The 16,978-nt window shown below is 38.6% G+C and overlaps 1 protein-coding gene across 1 annotated transcript in view; it reads left to right on the top strand.

The window, feature by feature from the left end:
* LOC103209060 (cytosolic beta-glucosidase) overlaps nt 1-16,978 on the top strand; it is a 205,823-nt gene that overhangs the window by 83,992 nt on the left and 104,853 nt on the right. The window contains exons 3-4 of the mRNA XM_007954826.2: nt 277-1,073; nt 2,154-2,277. Of these exons, the coding sequence (XP_007953017.1) occupies nt 277-1,073; nt 2,154-2,277 (921 nt within the window). The remainder of the gene's footprint in view (nt 1-276; nt 1,074-2,153; nt 2,278-16,978) is intronic.

Below are 16,978 nucleotides of genomic sequence, written 5' to 3'. Positions count from 1 at the left end.
CTCATAGCAACCCCATTATCACTATGAAGTAGGATTGCCCAACCTTCCTTCCGAAGAGTGGCTGGTGGGTTTGAACCGCCAGCCTTCTGGTTAGCAGTCAAGTGCCTTAGGCACTATGCTACTATCCAGGAAGTAATATTTGACACAAATGCAACTTGTTTTGAGTGAAAAGTCATTTAGGAAATGGTTCCTAATCTGGCTTATTTAAAATTTGTTGTCAATATACTTAAAGTAACTTTTCTTTGCATGTTTTCTTTTTTTTTTCCCTTCCCCTAGGCATTGATTATTACAACAAAATCATTGACGACTTGTTAATAAATGGGATTACCCCCATTGTGACCCTTTACCACTTTGACTTGCCCCAGGCTTTAGAAGATCAAGGAGGTTGGTTGTCAGAAGCCATCATTGAGTCTTTCGATAAATATGCCCAGCTTTGCTTCAGTACCTTTGGGGATCGGGTCAAGCAGTGGATCACCATAAACGAGCCCAATCTGTTTGCTCTCTTAGCATATGATTTTGGTGTATTTCCTCCAGGTGTGCCTCACATTGGGACTGGAGGTTATCAGGCAGCTCATAATTTGATCAAGGCACATGCCCGATCCTGGCACAGCTATGATTCCTTATTCCGAAAAGAGCAGAAGGGTATGGTGTCATTAGCATTTTTTTGTGGCTGGGTGGAACCAGCAGACCCCAACTCAGTGGCTGATCAGGAAGCTGCTCAAAGAGCCATGGCCTTCCAGTTGGGTTTCTTTGCTAAACCCATATTTATTGATGGAGATTATCCTGATGTTGTCAAGTCCCAGGTTGCCTCCATGAGTAAAAAGCAAGGCTATCCATCGTCCAGACTCCCAGAATTTACAGAAGAAGAGAAGAGGATCATCAAAGGCACTGCTGATTTCTTTGCTGTGCAGTATTACACAGCTCGTTTAATTAAGCACAAAGAGAACAAGAAAAGAGAACTGGGTGTTCTTCAGGACATGGAGATTGAAATGTTCCCAGATTCATCTTGGGAAGTTACAGACAAGGTCTACGTGGTGCCATGGGGGATACGTAAACTTCTGAAACATATTATGGTAAATGCACCATTTGTTTGTATCTATGTACAGTTAGATATTTGAAGGTGGAAGGACAGGCAAATGTATGTATATATGTATGTGGACCTGAAACAAAAGCAATTTTAGGCAATAGCATGCTTAGGAAAAGCAGATTAGGATTTGAATGGTGGTTGGTGAAGGGTAATCAGCTGATTTAAAAAAAAAAAATCCAAACTAGTTTCCACTTAGTTGATTCCAACTCCTGGTGTCCCCATGTGGAACAGATTAGAACTGTGCTCCATAGAGTTTTCAGTGGCTGATTGTTCAGAAGTAAATTGCCAGACTTTTCTTCCAAGCTGCATGGATTCAAACCTCCAACCTTTTGTTTAGTAGCTGTGTGTCACTGAAAAAAACCAAAACCAAAACCAAACTCATGGCCATCGCGAGTTGAATCTGGCTCATAGACACCCCTCCTTGGGTTTCCAAGGTGGTATCACTACGGAAGTAGATTGCCCAACCTTCCTTCCGAGGAGTGACTGGTCTGATAAAGGGCTTCAAACCTATTAACAAAAATTAACATTTGTTTTTAAAGTCAGTCGTGGCCAGTAGCTTAGAAATGCTTTTCAGATGGTTCCATGACTGTGATTATTATAAGACACACTAAGTACCGAGATAGCTGACTGGATCCCTTTTTGGTTTCAGTTATGCTGGATGGCATCCAAGGAACTGAAATTAAAATTTCAAGTTGTTGGTTGTCAGGACTCCTCCTGCCAGTGCTTAGAGAATGTAGTGTCTAGAGTGACCAAGGGGTTAAGGAGCAGTGACAATCAGCAGATGCTGATGGAAGAAAGATAGTTCCATTTCCTTATTATAATAAAAGTCATTTGACTGTCTTCATGGACTTTTGCACAGTTTTGCTTCTCCATTATTAGTCATAAAAGGTCAGTGCATGGAAAATTAAGTTAATAGGGTCAATGCAATTTGATGAAAACTAGTTTTGGGTTGTAGCTTAGCGAACAGAGAGGGTAATGCACCTGATTTTATGGCTTTCTTTCTTTCTTTTCTTCTTTTTTTTTTTTTACATCTGTTTGGAATAAAACTTCTGCTCTCTTGTTCTAGGATACGTATAATAACCCTGTAATTTACATCACCGAGAATGGGTTTCCCCAGGGTGACCCTGCACCTCTTGATGACACTCAGCGCTGGGAGTATTTCAGGCAGACATTTCAGGAACTGTTCAAAGGTACCGTTTGAAATGATGAAAGATCAATTGTGCAAACTTAATATAATTTTCCCATGTGCTTATTTGCATTCAGCAAAGACCAATGATTTTGAAAGCTGAAATTCATGTAAATCAGTGTAAAGCAATGTAATTAAGAGAGAGGAGAAAAAGTATTTAGGAAAGAGGGAGGTGAGGATGTTGGCCTGGCTTCAACCTCTAGAAATTTAATCAAGTAAAAAGCGACTGTCTTCAGCATTTTGTGACTTCTGGGTGAAGGTGACGTGAATAGAAGGAGTGACAGCTGTTGGGAAAACACATTAGGTGTTACAAAAAGATTAGCACTGACCAACTACCCTATGCTTATTTGCATATTTTAATATGCTAACTACCAGAAATAAATTGACAGGGTTTTAAAAGACTCAAATTCAACATTTGTGCAATAACCTTAAAAATGACATGAGTCTTCAATCAATGTAGGTTTCACTTAAGCAGTAAGTGTAGCCTAGTTAGAAACAATTGTTACATAGAATCTGTGAATTATGTGTCAAGATAATATTACTTTTCTGATAAATCTTTTACCTTCCTAAAAAAGACAAAACAAAACAAAAAACAAAACAAAACAAAACAAAAAACAAAACAAAACAAAACCCAGTGCTACTCAATCAATTCTAACTCCTATCTACCCTCCTGGATTTTTTTTAAAAATCATATTTGGAAACTAATGTGATAGAATATTTATTTGGTAACATACATTTCTAAATTTATGCACTAAGCACTACTACTAAAGGTGAAGAAATTGGAAATTTTGTTACCAACTTCAGCAGTCTAAAATTGATCAAACATGCAATCAAGATGCACTGATGATTTCTGGTGATTCGAATGTGAAAGTTGGAAACAAAGCAGAAAGAAAAACACTGGAAACACTTATTTATGCAAAGAAATTTGGAAGACAGTTACCGACTGGGAAGAGATTCATATGCATGCCCATTCAAAAGAAACATGATCCAACAGAATGCAGAAATTATATAAAAATATCATTCATATCACACATAAGCAAAATTTTGCTGAAGATAATTAGAAAAAAAAAAGCAGTTGCAGCAGTATAGTAGCAGAGAACTTTCAGAAATGCAAGCTGGATTCAGAAGAGGATGTGGAAGGAGGGATAACATTGCTGATGTCAGATGGATCTTGGCTGAAAGCAGAGAATACCAGAAAGATGTTTACCTGTGTTGTATTGACTATGCAAATTCTTTCTACTGTATGATTTGTATCAAATTATGAATCACATTGTGAAGAATGTCAATTCCAGAACACTTAATTGTGCTCATGGGGAACCTGTACATAGAACAAGATGTAGTCACTCAAACAGAAGAAGGTGACATTCTGTGGTCTAAAATCAGGAAGGGTGTCCATCAGGGTTATATCCTTTCACCATAGTTATTTAGTCTGTCGGCCGAGGAAATAATCCAAGAAACTGGACTATAGGAAGAAGAATGCAGCATCAGGATTTGAAGAAGAGTCATTAACAGCCTTCAGTATACTGACACAATTTATTTGCTGAAAGTGAACACAAACCAAACCAAACCCGCTGCCACTGAGTTAACTTTGACTCATAGTAACCCCATAGGGTTTCCAAGGCTGTAAATTTTTACAGAAGCAGACTGCCTCATCTTTCTTCTGCCAAGTGGCTGATGGGTTCAAATTGCCAAACTTTTTGTTTAGCAGCCAAATGCCTTAGCCACAGCACCACCAGAGCTCTTTTGCTGAAAGTGAAAAGAACTTGAGGTACTTACTGATGGAGATCAAAGACTAGAAGTCTTCAGTATGGATTACATTTCAACATAAAGAAAACAAAACCCTTCGCAAGTAGACCAATAAGTGAATCATGATAAATGAAGACAAGATTGAAGTTACCAAGGATTTCATTTTCCTTGGATCTGCAATCAATTCCCATTGAAGCAGCAGTCAAGAAATCAAAGGAGGTATTGGATTAGGCAAATCTACTACAAAAGACCTCTTTAAAGTGTTAAAAAGCAAAGATGCCACTTTGAGGGTTAAAGTGCACCTGGCCAAAGCCATGGTATTTTCAACAGCCTCGTATGTGTGTGAAAGCTAGACAATGAATAAGGGAGAGTGAAGAAGAATTTTTGGATTTGAATTATAGTTTTGGAGAAGGGTATTGAATATACCACTGACTTCCAGAAGAATGGATAAATCTGTCTTGGAAGAAATATAACCAGAATGTTCCTTAGAGGGGAGCATGGTAAGACTTTGTCTCACATACTTTGGACATATTATCAGAAGAGAACAGACCCTGGAGAACGATGTCATATTTGGTACATTACAGAGTAGGAAAAAGAGGAAGACCCTCAAAAAGATGGTTTGACACAGTGGCTGCAACAATGGGCTCAGGCATGGCAACAGTTGAGAGGATGGCTCAGGACTGTGCAATGTTTTATTCTGCTGTATGTAGGGTCACTATGAGTTGGAAACAACTCAATGGCATCTGACAACAACAATACGCATCCCTAAACCAGTTCATTTCTCTCTTATCTATCATGTTCAGTATTTTTTTTTTTTTTTTGCCAACTGTGCCCTCCTCCTTGGAAGTATTTTTGTAAGCCCACTATGTTAAATTTTTCCAACAAAATGTCAACACATTAAGATAAGTGCACTTACAATATTGCTGGGGAAGAGAGGAAGTTGGAAAAACATGTTATTTGCATAAAATGTATCTCCTGGAACGTTGTTTGTCAGTTCCTCAATTTAATTCTTCTTTCTTGTCCAGGTGAAAGGTTGTATCCTTTCACCATACTTATTCAATCTGTATGTTGAGCAAATAATCCAAGAATCTGGACTCTATGAAGAAGAATGCAGCATCAGGACTGGAGGAAGACTCATTAACAACCAGCAATATGAAGTTGACACACAACCTTGCTTGCTGAAAGTGAAGAAGACTTGACACACTTCCTGATGAAGATCAAAAACTTCATAGCCTCTGTATGGATTACTCCCCAATGGAAAGAAAACAAAAATCCTCATGACTGGACCAATAAGAAACACCATGGTAATTAGAGGTAATATTGAATTTGTCAAGGATTTCATTATAGAAGGATCTACAATCAATGACCTTGGAAGCAGCAGTAAAGAAATCAGGCATTGTATTGCACTGGGAAAATCTGCTGCAAAAGACCCCTTTAAAGAGGTAAGGAGCAAAAATGTCACTTTGAAGACTAAGGTGCATCTGAACCAAGCCATGGTATTTTCAATTGCAACATATGAAAGCTGGACAATGAATAAAGAAGACTGAAGAAGAATTGAAGCCTTTAAATTGTGATGTTGCTGAAGAATATTGAAAATATCATGGACCGCCAAAAGAACTAACAAATGTGTCCTGGAAGAAGTGCAGCCAGAATGCTCCTTGGAAGCGAGAATGGCCAGACTTCGTCTCACCTACTTTGGTCATGTTGTCAGAAGGGTCTGGTTCTTGGAGAAGTATGTCATGCTTGGTAAAGTAGAGGTCAGTGAAAAAGGGGAAGGCCCTCAAAGAGATGGATTGACACAGTGGCTGCAACGATGGGCTCAAGCACAGCAGGGATCGTGAGGCTGGGACAGGACCAGACAGTGTTTCATTCTGTAGTACATGGGGTCACTATGAGTTGGGGCCAACCCAACGGCACCTAACAACAATAGCAACAGTATGGCTGGGACAGGACCAGACGGTGTTTCATTCTGTTGTACACGGGGTCACCATGAGTCGGGGCCAACCCAATGGCACCTAACAACAACAAGAGCAACAGTACTGGAATAAGCCAGAAGAAACTCTGGAAATGGACAGAAGGCTGTGGTGTCTTCTCGAAATCTAAAATATACTGACTTGATCCCACTACCTGGTCTGAGGTTTCTTGGCAGAGGGTGATAGGATTCCTACAATTTGGTCCAAGCAGTATAACTCTTTTGTATTACACTCTAATCAGATTCTTTCACTGGGTCAGAATAATCTAATCAGGGTTGAAATCTCTGGTTTTCTGAGATTCCTTCCTATCCCTCCCAGTAAGGTGAATAACTCACTGATGCTTTCAGGCTTCATCCTGAGAGACCTGTAGGCCAGTTACCACCAGGCCAGCTTTATGGATATACAGGAAACACTAATGACTTGCCCAAAGTTGTTCTGTGTATTTTTTTTGGGCAAAAAGAGAAAATAGAAATTGGCTTTTTTCATTTCCAGCCTTGTGCTCTATTTAGTGATAATTATATAAGGATATTTCTTTCATTCTTTTTTGTTTGAAATAGTTTCACATAGTTTGTAAGTCCACTAGATTTTTTTTTTAATTATTGTTGTAAAATATGTATAGCATATTTGTCAATGTGATGTTTTTCATGTGTACAATTGAGCAGTATCAATTACATCAATCCTGTGTGCAACCATCACTGATAGTCATTGCCAAACTTTTCATCACCAGAAACATAAATGCAATTTTTCCTAAACAATGATTCCCTCTTTCCCCTTCCCACCACCCCTGGTAACCACTAATAAACACTGATCTCCATACATTTGCCTAGTTGATGTATTTTATATGAGTGACACCATATATAGCCCTGGACTTGCAGATAGTCTTTTAAAGTGCTTCATACTGTCTCTGAAAGAACCAACAGGTTCTCTGACCTTGGTGGTGGACAAAGCTCAGGTACTCGTATACTGTGTCTTGCAGGAGAGGAGCTGAACTTACTAATCAATTTCCTGAGACTCCTCGGAGGTAACACTGATGATCTTGATTGGCAAGAACTTTACTAGTGAGAAGCACCCTGTGAGCAGTTAAAAATAATAACAGGCCAGGGAAGACATTTGTGGGAAGTGCTGCAGGTGAGAGCCCCACCAGTACCCAGGAAATCAGGTGGATGATGGCTTGTGATTCCCACAACAAAGCCTTCCCTCCAACATCACACATACAGACAGGCACATAATGACTCTATAGTTGGATCAATGGCATCAGCCTGAGGGTCTTACTGATCTCTTCAGGTAAAATCCCACAGCAATTAATTGAGCAGTAAAAAGTAAGCTAATGCTTCTGTTGCCTTTTGGGAGAGAAGGAAAAGAGAGAGAGAGAGGGAGAGAGAGAGGGAGAGGGAGATGTCATTTTAAGAGAAAAAAGAAATTACCTGATGCCTTTTTATGCACCATTTTAACACTTTTAAATAGGTTATGTTTTAATTAACCTAGGTATTTTCATTAACTATTTAAAGATTTAAAGCAGCATAGAGGAGACTCCACAAATTTGGAATAACATATAAATAGACTGGCTAGACTGGCATTGCATCAGGCTTAGAAAAACAAAGAGAATTCTCCCTAGAAGCAAAGATGGTAGCCTTTGGCTTGCTTACTTTGGACGTGTTATTGCGAAAGGTGAATCAGTGGAAAAAGTCATCATGGTGGGTACTGTAGGGGGTCAGTGAAAATGAGGAAACTCCTTAATGAGAGGGTTAACACAATGGCTATAAGAATGGATTCAAACATACCAGTGAGGAAGAAGATGGCACAAGACTGAGCAACCCTTCATTCTGTTAGACTGAAGGTCATCTTGAGTTGAACTGAATGGTAACTAACTTGTGACGACTCTGGGTTTCTGAGGCAGTATCATTACGGAAGTAGATTGCCCAATCTTCCTTCAAGGTGTGGCTGGGGTGTTTGAACTGCCAGCCTTCTGGTGAGCAGTCAAATGCCTTAGACATCATACCACCAGAGCTCCCACTAGGCTTTCATTTTAACTCCGCAACTTATTCCGTGAGTGACCTTTACCTAATTGCTCAACCTCTCTAACTCAGTTTGTTTATCTATAAAATTGTCAGTAGCATTTTTCTTGGCAGGGTTATTGTAAGGATTCCATTTGATAAGCTAGTATGTAAAAAGCCCCAGCATGCTTCCTGGCACATAGTAGGCCTTTGATTAATAGTAACAATTATTATTAAAATGTACACCCTTACAAATATACCTATCACCTGCAAGTCATCTTCTTTGTTACTAAAAAAAATGGAATTCCAAGATTTGTTATTTCTCCATTCTCCATCCCAGCCTCCCAAATGGCAGTAGGATCTTTCCTGGTGTCTGCATGTTTCTTCATCATTCTTGTGGAAGAAACTAGATGGGTGTTGCCACATGAGCCCTCTGCTATTTAAAGCCTGGATGCTGTGAAGGAAGCAGCAATGACCCCCCTCCACTCTTTATTATTATCACTGCAGAAGTTGCCAGATAGGTGAAAAATCAAATCGCTGGCAGCGGAAATAGCTGTCAGGCAGCTGGGTAGCTGGAACTGCTCTGCCATATGAATTTTTGTGTAAGTTTGGGAAGCAGTGATCTTTAAATAGTTAAGCTTTTCTAAAATCAGATGCAGAAAATTCATACCAACCCTTGCTGTTCCAGAGCCAGCAGGCAAGTTCAAGTTCATATGTACATGCATGCCAATGGATATCTCTATAATCTGAATGCCGTTAAGGAGGAGAGGAAATGTGTGAAGCTAGTGGAGGCAGTTGCCAGTGGGCAATGCTCTACCATGACCTACATTCTTCTGAAAGGGCATTTGAGCCAGTGTCCAACCTGTTCCTCCTACGGATCCTGCATATACCTGCCTTTAGCTCTCCTCACGATCTTCCTTCAGCCTCGAAGGCAGTTCTTTTGCCCTCATCCTGGCCCAATCTTGTGTGAAGTAGATGAATGTACTTTGGTGCTGAAGCCAGACAAGACGTGGGTTTTAAATCTAGTTCTGCCATTTACAAGCTCAATCATTTTGGGAAAATGCCTAAGCAGTCGCTGTTTCAGTCACAAAACCTGTAAAATGGGCTAAGAAGATCAGTTACGTTCTAGAAAGTGGTTAAGAATAAACAAGATAATGCACATAAAACTTAAATACCAAGTCTGGCACCTTACGAAGGATTTTTTAAATGTTGGCTCTCTCCTTTCTTTTCTTTTTTCTTTTTGCCCACTTTGAGGACTGGAGTTGTGTCGACCCAGTTGCAATTGTGTGGATTCTAACTCATGGGTGACCCCATGTGTATCAGAGTAGAACTGTAGAACTGTACTCCAAAGAGTTTTCAAAGGCTGTTCTTTTAGGAATAGATTGCCAGGCTTTTCTTCCTAGGTACCTCTCAGTGGACTTGAATCCTCAACCTTTCTGTTTAGTGCTTAGTGCCTTCACAGTTTGTACTGCCCATGGACTCAAACCAGATCTTCAGCCTCCAGCAACCTGCCTGTCACATCGTAGGTGTTTTGTGCATGTTTGTTGAATTTGGTTGTGTTCACCAGAGAAGGGTTAGTCAGTGGGTAATGAGAAATAAATGCTTAAGTCATTGGGAACTGTTTTCTTCCCCTAAAGAAATATACCCCACACAGAAAAAAAGAAAAAAAATGCAGCCTTCTGGAAAGTTTCTGAGCCAGACCAACTTTCCAGCCAGATCCACGCCTGAGTTAGCACAGCAGTAGATGATTGCAGAGAAGGTTTGTTAATGACCAGCTTTAGGCTTTTAATGACAAAACCCCTCAGCAAGATGTCATCGAAGTTATTGAAGACTTCACTGAAAGTGTTGAAGCTGATACATTGTAACAAGAAGGTTATAAATCTTGCAGCTTGGGTATACCACCAAGACAAGATGCTGAGCACAGAATGCCCCTGCTGTTGTCTGTCAGCATTCGCCCTCCTCCTTTCATTCCCCTTCCCGTGGAGAGCCAGGAAAGGAGAAGTGCATCCATTTCCCTAAAGTGGTGCAGACCTGGCAGCCACCTGCCTATGTCAATTTCAGATCACAGAGGCCCATTTAACCGGGCAAAATGTGTTAAGCATCTGTGTTTTTCTAAATGTGTATAAAAAAGTCTGAAGAATTAAAGAACTATCTCAAAGGTTAATACATCGACCTTTTAGAAGAAGTAACCAATTAAAAATCCATTACAAGCTCTGAACACTCACCCAAATACCCGAACATCGATTCCCACTCTGTATCTATTGTTGTATTGCTTCCAAAGGAGACCTTTGTCACCTTGGCCCCTTTGAAACAGAGCTTCTCCTGGTTCACGTACAGCCCATATGAGATACATTTGTTTGACGTTGAGTGTGTGTGAGGTGGGATGTTGGGATTAGTTGGAACCACTAGCAAGGCTTCTTCTGGATGGTTAGCGAAGAGTTAGGATTGAGAAGGAATAATGGGATCTGAAGGCTGTGCACAGGAATCGTTAGTGTGTGCACAACAGGCGTGGGATTTGAAACATTGTGCAGAAAATAATTCCCAATATTTGTGTCTTATCAACCTGTATATTCAGATCACATATATACTTAAAAAGAAATATGCCATATGACTTTCCTCTGTTTCTTCTCCCTACTTCCATTTGGTGGTAAGCTTGCATTTGCCTTCCATGTCCTTATGAGATGTGACTGAGTGGAAAGGCCACGGGCTTAGAAAGTGACGACTGGGTTTGCATGCTGGTGTTCTCCAGGGGAGTTGCTGGGAAGTCATCATGCGGGCGTGCTGAAAGTCAGCTGTTACACGGACTTGCTGAACGGGCCTAGTGCCAGCTGACATTCAGCCTCACTCAAACTTGATTGTGAAAGTCAATAAAAGGAGATAATTTAGTAGTTATATACTCTGAGCACCTTCACAAGTTAGATATTATTTTAATTTTTATTGTTTTATTAAATTTGTTATTTATTTTTGGATATCATTCTCATATTTACTTCACCCTTTTGTGTAAAGATATCCACTACTCTGTCCAAAATACATAACCTGGACCTCAGTGTTCACTGCAAAGGGAAGGGGTTGATGCTTATCTAAAAGCCTTGGATTCTATGGTTTTTATTTTTCTGAATATTTGTAAGCCTCTACGGTGGTATGGTTACTTGTGATCAGTTGTGAATATACACTATGACCACATGATTGGTGTCCAAACCCGCTGCCATTGAGTCAATTCTGACTCATAGCAATTCCCACAGGGTTTCCAAGGCTGTAAATCTTTACAGAAGTAGACTGCTTTATCTTTCTTCTGAGGAGAAGCTGGTGAGTTTGAACTATTGACCTTTTGGTTAGCAACCCAATGCCTTAACCACAGTACCACCAGAGTTCCTTCTGTAATTAGTGTAGATCTTAGTAAGTATCAGAATAACACACACACAGACACACCACACATACACTTTATACTTATTTATTTGATAAGCTACCTCAACAAGCTTATCCAGGTGAGACACACATTGAGAGCTCAAAGACATGTACCACTTACCAGGTACACCCTTTTAGGATTATATAACCTGTACACATATTGCATGGGAATAGGTCCCCTGGAGTTGGCCTTGCAAGAAATAGCTGGATCATAAATGAGAATTTGGGGTTTGGAGAACTTGGCGCCTTCTGATTTGCCATCATTATTTTTTTTCTCTCCATAGCATTTTAATACCCACTCTGTGTCTTTCCTGTGAAACATGCCCTTGATCTTGTTTTTCATTTAGTTTAACTGCTCTGAAGGGGCATTACTTACAGTGCTCCCTTCCTGGCCTCAGTGTTTCTTAAACACTACAAAACCTTTGTTTGTTTGTTTGTTTTCAGTCACATGATTCCACACTTCGTCTCCATTTTTGCTGACAATCTGTTCAGTGATTTGTGCGCCATGTAGCAAGAAACTGAAGCTTTGTTTTATTTTTAAAACTATAAAAGTGACCTGTCACTAAAACAATTGTATTATAATGTATCTGAAGATAAGCTACCTTTCCAATATGAAGAGGAGATTGAATGGGATCCAGGAAAAGCGAGGTAGGGGGAAAGAAATAACTTGATATGATTTTTTTAAGCCTGTTCAGGAGAGCAATACTGGAATCTTCAAGTCCCTAGGGAGGTACTGGATTTGAGACAAGAAGAATTTCTCAGGATTTCCTTGGGGCCCAGGTGAAGAGGTCCTCAAGTCTCTGCCTATATTAGCTTTGATTTCCTGATCTCCAAAAAACAGCCTGATTACTTCCTTGAGTTTATTTATCTTCAGGGAAAAAAATACTGTTTGGAGCAAGGTTAATAGATTTCATCTTAGTATAATTTGTCAGGGTTCGTTTCCTAACTTTTAAAAAGAATTCAGTTGGAAAGCTGTGGGCTCATGGACAAAATGATGGGAAGTAGATGGCCAAATGTTAGCCACTGCTGATCTGCAAACTTGATATGAGTTTTCTAGTGATGGAAAAAGAATATTCCCCATTATAAATGAATACTGACATTTTGCTTTGTAGGTCAAGATCTTGTGAGTTTATTTAGTGGGGATTAGCCCTAGGTGCTCTAACAATGGATTTCTGGAATAGCCATACTAATAATCAGACCTTCAAGGAATGTTGATATCACTGGCTCTATTGCCTTCCTCTCTATGGTTTTAATCTCAACCATCTGTAACTTTACTATTATTCATGCTTGGTCAATTACTCTACAGTCATTGGAGACCATAAATACTGTTTCTGCCAGCTTTCTTAGACTTATAATTGTGTGAATTACTGGTTAACTACATCCCACATTATATTTTCAATAGCAAATCTGACACTGTGTAGAAGAAAATCAGCAAAATTATGAATAAAAACATTAAAAACTGGTGCCATAGTTGATTCGTAGGCTTCCTGCATAACCACAGCCCTGTCACAATTAAGCACTTGTTGAATAAGACAATTGAATCAGATGTAACTTGAGAGTCACTCTGATTTTTGAAGACAATAGACATTATAATCTTTGAAAGGAAGGAAGAAAACTATTTCAGTAGAAAACAGAAGCTATTAAGAATTATAAGCACTCAAAGGCAGGGCCAGTGTACATGAAGATGTCATTCACTATTTTAAAAGAAAAAAATTCTGATTAGAATAAAATTTTGGAGTTATGAACCATATACTTAGTATACAGTAGTACTCGGTCATGTTAATGAGTATCTACATGATTGAGTCTAGATTAGCTGGAAAAATAAACTACTTTTGGAAATGAAATACTAGATTTTAGCCACCATTGTGCCTTTTTGATTTTAAAGAAATAGTGGATTGTTTTTACAAATAGGAAAACAATTTTCATGCATTAATATTAGACACTAGGGCTCTAATTATACTCTTTTGATATTAAACTTAGGTTTGGGATAACAATAATTAAAATATATGCTAATGTTTTAAACCTTCCTTATATAAATGCATTTAACCTCACTATGTCTGTTTCTCCATTTGAAAAATAAAAGGGTTGAGCCACTTGATCTTTTTTAGGATACTTCCACCTTGTTATAGTTGTTATGTGCCCTCAAGTCAGACCCGACTCATAGCGACCCCTCCTTGGGTTTCTGAGGCAGTATCACTAGGGAAGTAGATTGCCCAACCTTCCTTCCGAGGAGTGGCTGGTGAGTTTGAACCGCCAGCCTTCTGGTCAGCAGTCTAGTGCCTTAGGCACTACGCTACTAGAGCTCCCTTCTTCCACCTTAAGAATTCCCAAAAAAATGAAACAAAACAAACAAACAAAAGAATTAAGAATTCCATGACCCTTTAAATCTTCTTTCTGGACAAATGTGCCAAGGATCATATTTTATTAGAACTCTTCCTAGTTTCTTAGGTTATAAAATTATGTCTAAGTAATTCTAATTAGTGGTCTTTTTTTTTTTTTTTTAACCTTTCTTCATTCTTCCTATCAACTACTTATTTTGAAATTTGAGCATCTTTCTTATGTGGGCATAAAATTAGACTTCAAAAAATTGTTCTCCCATGATCTATTTTTATTGATACTGATTCAGTATCTAGGTACCACTTCTTTGACCTTCCATCAGAATATTTTCTCTTCTATTCACTCCCATTGAAAATGAATCTCACTTTTTCTCTTTCCCTTGAGAAAGTTATCCGTTGGAGTTCATTGGGTCAGAAGGGTCACCTCAGATATGAAGTTGAACAAAGTCACAGTGAAGAGCATAATATCTGAGAGAGGAAATTGAATGTCCAAATCAGGTCAGTGCATTAGTGTAAAATCCCCAGCTGAATAACTCCATGGCAGTTACAATCACAGGCAGGGAAATCACCTTTCAAAACACATGATGGCAAGTGCCACCTAATCTATCAAGTTTTAAGACAGTTAAGTGTAATTTTCAAACTTTGCCATATTTGCATAATTTAATTCAGTCACTGCAGTAATTTTAACTTTTCTCAAATTGAACTTGAGCATGAAACTGGTTTCTGGAAGAGATCCTGAAGTAGAAGGGGGATCAAGGCTGTAATATTTTCAGAATGATGCTCTCACCGTAATTCTGTGCACAGACTTCTTATACAGGAAGTCTGCTTTTCTTTTCACAATGTTTGAGCACAGAGCTCATTCCAATCAGGGCTCTTTTTACTGTTTGGTGCTGTTTTTAAAGTATTGTGCTGCTAACCAAAAGGACAGGGGTTCAAACTCATCAGCCACTTGTGGGAGAAAAATGATGCAGTCTGTTTCCATGAAGATTTGCAGCCTTAGAGACCCGATGGAGCAGTTTACTTTGTCCTGTAGGGTGACTGAGTTGGAATCAACTTGATGACAGTGCATTTTTCAGGTTTACTGTTTGGTAGCATTTTCTGCAATACTATGAAATTATCATTCTGATGCTACAGATGAAAATAGTTTTTTTTTTGGAATAGAAAGTAGTTCTTCAGGCTCATCTGGAAAATGCTATGTGCAGAGGTAGGGGAGCGAGGACCATCTCTTTGAATTGGGTCATCTCCCCACCAACAGCCATGTCTCCCTCGTGTGAACGAAGAAGGGCAGAAATGAGCTAATAAAACAGTATCATGACCTGAGATCATTTGCATCATTCTAAAGTTTAGCCACATTTCCCCCCCTTGTTTGTGAAATTTCATTATGAGAACCAGCTTGATTCAGAGATAAGGGAACCCGTATGGCTGGAGGAACAAAAGGCATTTGAGCTCTGAAGAATTTTAATTGATGGTGCTGTGAATGAAGTTGAAGAAGAAGCCATGATATCTTAGGTGAAATCATTAATGAGACTGGGACTAAAAAGTAGATGGTGGAAGAAACACTGTATCACATATTGTGATGAAATAACCTTTTTTTCCCCTCCTGATGATAAGTAGAATCCATTTTTTTTTTTTAATAGAGTTAAACCCAGTCCAAAGTCTTAAATAGTTTTAAGTGACTATATTCATTTATGGGAGCTCTGGTAGCATAGTGCCTAAGGCATTTGACTGCTAACCAGAGGGCTGGTGGTTCAAACTCACTAGTCACTCCTTGGAAGGAAGATTTGGCAATCTAATTCCTTAGTGATACTGCCTCAGAAATCCAAGGAGGGGTCGCTATGAGTCAGATCTGACTCGTTGGCAATGAGTTTTTTTTTTTTTTTTTTTTTGGTTGTTGTTGTTATATTCATTTATGGATAATCATCAGACCAAGTATGTTTCATATTTAAAAAATAAATGGACTAACACAGAAATTAGATCATTGCACCAAACCTAAGCAAATGATTCTATTAAGTGTTGAAGCTATGTTGGTTTAGTCTCTTAAAACATTTTTCTTCCCAGAGCTCCCCCTAAGACATTCAGGATGTGTTTTGGATCATTTGAATGAGCAGTTGACCTTATATTTCTATATAAAAGAAGATTTTTCATGGTCAAAGTTTGCAGCCCTCATGTATACCTGATAGCAGTCTCAAGACTGACTCAGAAAAATCCTTCAGTACTCTTGGAAAAACAGATGACTTAACCCATTGACTGTGTATAAGTTTTGGACAGACAGGCAACAAATTTTATTACTTCTACACAACAAGGATTTGCTTGTTTGACATAGTGAAAGATCATATTCTTTAAAGACAGATAGTTCTGTGTTCAAAACTTGGCTCTAATACACTTTTGTGATATTTAACCTTGGACATGTTAGTCGACATCTCTGAATATCAGTTCACCATCTGTGAAAATTTTATTTTTGGTAAAGATTAATGATATTCTTCATATCCTAGCAAAACATCGAGCATATAAATCTCTAAAATGATAACTATTGCGGTGAATTTTTTGTTACCCAGCATTTATTAACTAGGATTTTAGAAAAACTGTGACTTCCTGCATAGTCATCAAGCACTGATAATTTATGCTTTTCTTGATGACCCTGAAATGCATTCTGAATAATTAGAGAAAGATTAAATTATAATCAGTTTAGTTTCAGTGTTAAGTGTATTTTAATTTATTCTCATTCTTTAAAACTTTGTAATCCTTCCACATGTGGTAACAATTAACAAAAATATTTGATTAGCTAGAGCCCACCATTTCCTGACTATCTGACTAATAGTTTATGGAATATTGCTGGAACCCATAATCCATCTTATGGATAAACTGGACATTCTCTGGGTGGATTTGCTTTACACTGGTCTTATATCCATTCTAAGTCAATGTGTTGACTTACTGCCTGTTGGAAATTCTAGAATTAATCTTTAAATATCCTTGAAAAACAGTCTTGGAGTTTATAAAATGCCATTTTTTACATTTTGCTTTGATCACAAAGTACTAGTACTGGCCATTCCTACTGACTTTTTTTTGCAAATGAATCAAATGGATGAGCTAAATCATCCAACTCTGAGGGCTGTCTTTTCTTATGGACTTCTAGAGATGGAATCTCAACTGACATTACTAATCAATCTATCTCAGTGTTTTATCCACCTTTGCTCTTGTCCAATCATGTTTTAGACTTGTTTTCACTAGATTTTTTTTTTTTTTTTTTGGCC

This window comes from Orycteropus afer, unplaced genomic scaffold, assembly GCF_000298275.1.
Source record: "Orycteropus afer afer isolate SDZICR_OR568_19922 unplaced genomic scaffold, OryAfe1.0 scaffold00475, whole genome shotgun sequence".
NCBI lineage: Eukaryota > Metazoa > Chordata > Mammalia > Tubulidentata > Orycteropodidae > Orycteropus > Orycteropus afer.
Note: the sequence above shows the minus strand (reverse complement) of the source record. Positions and strands in the feature narration are given on the sequence as shown.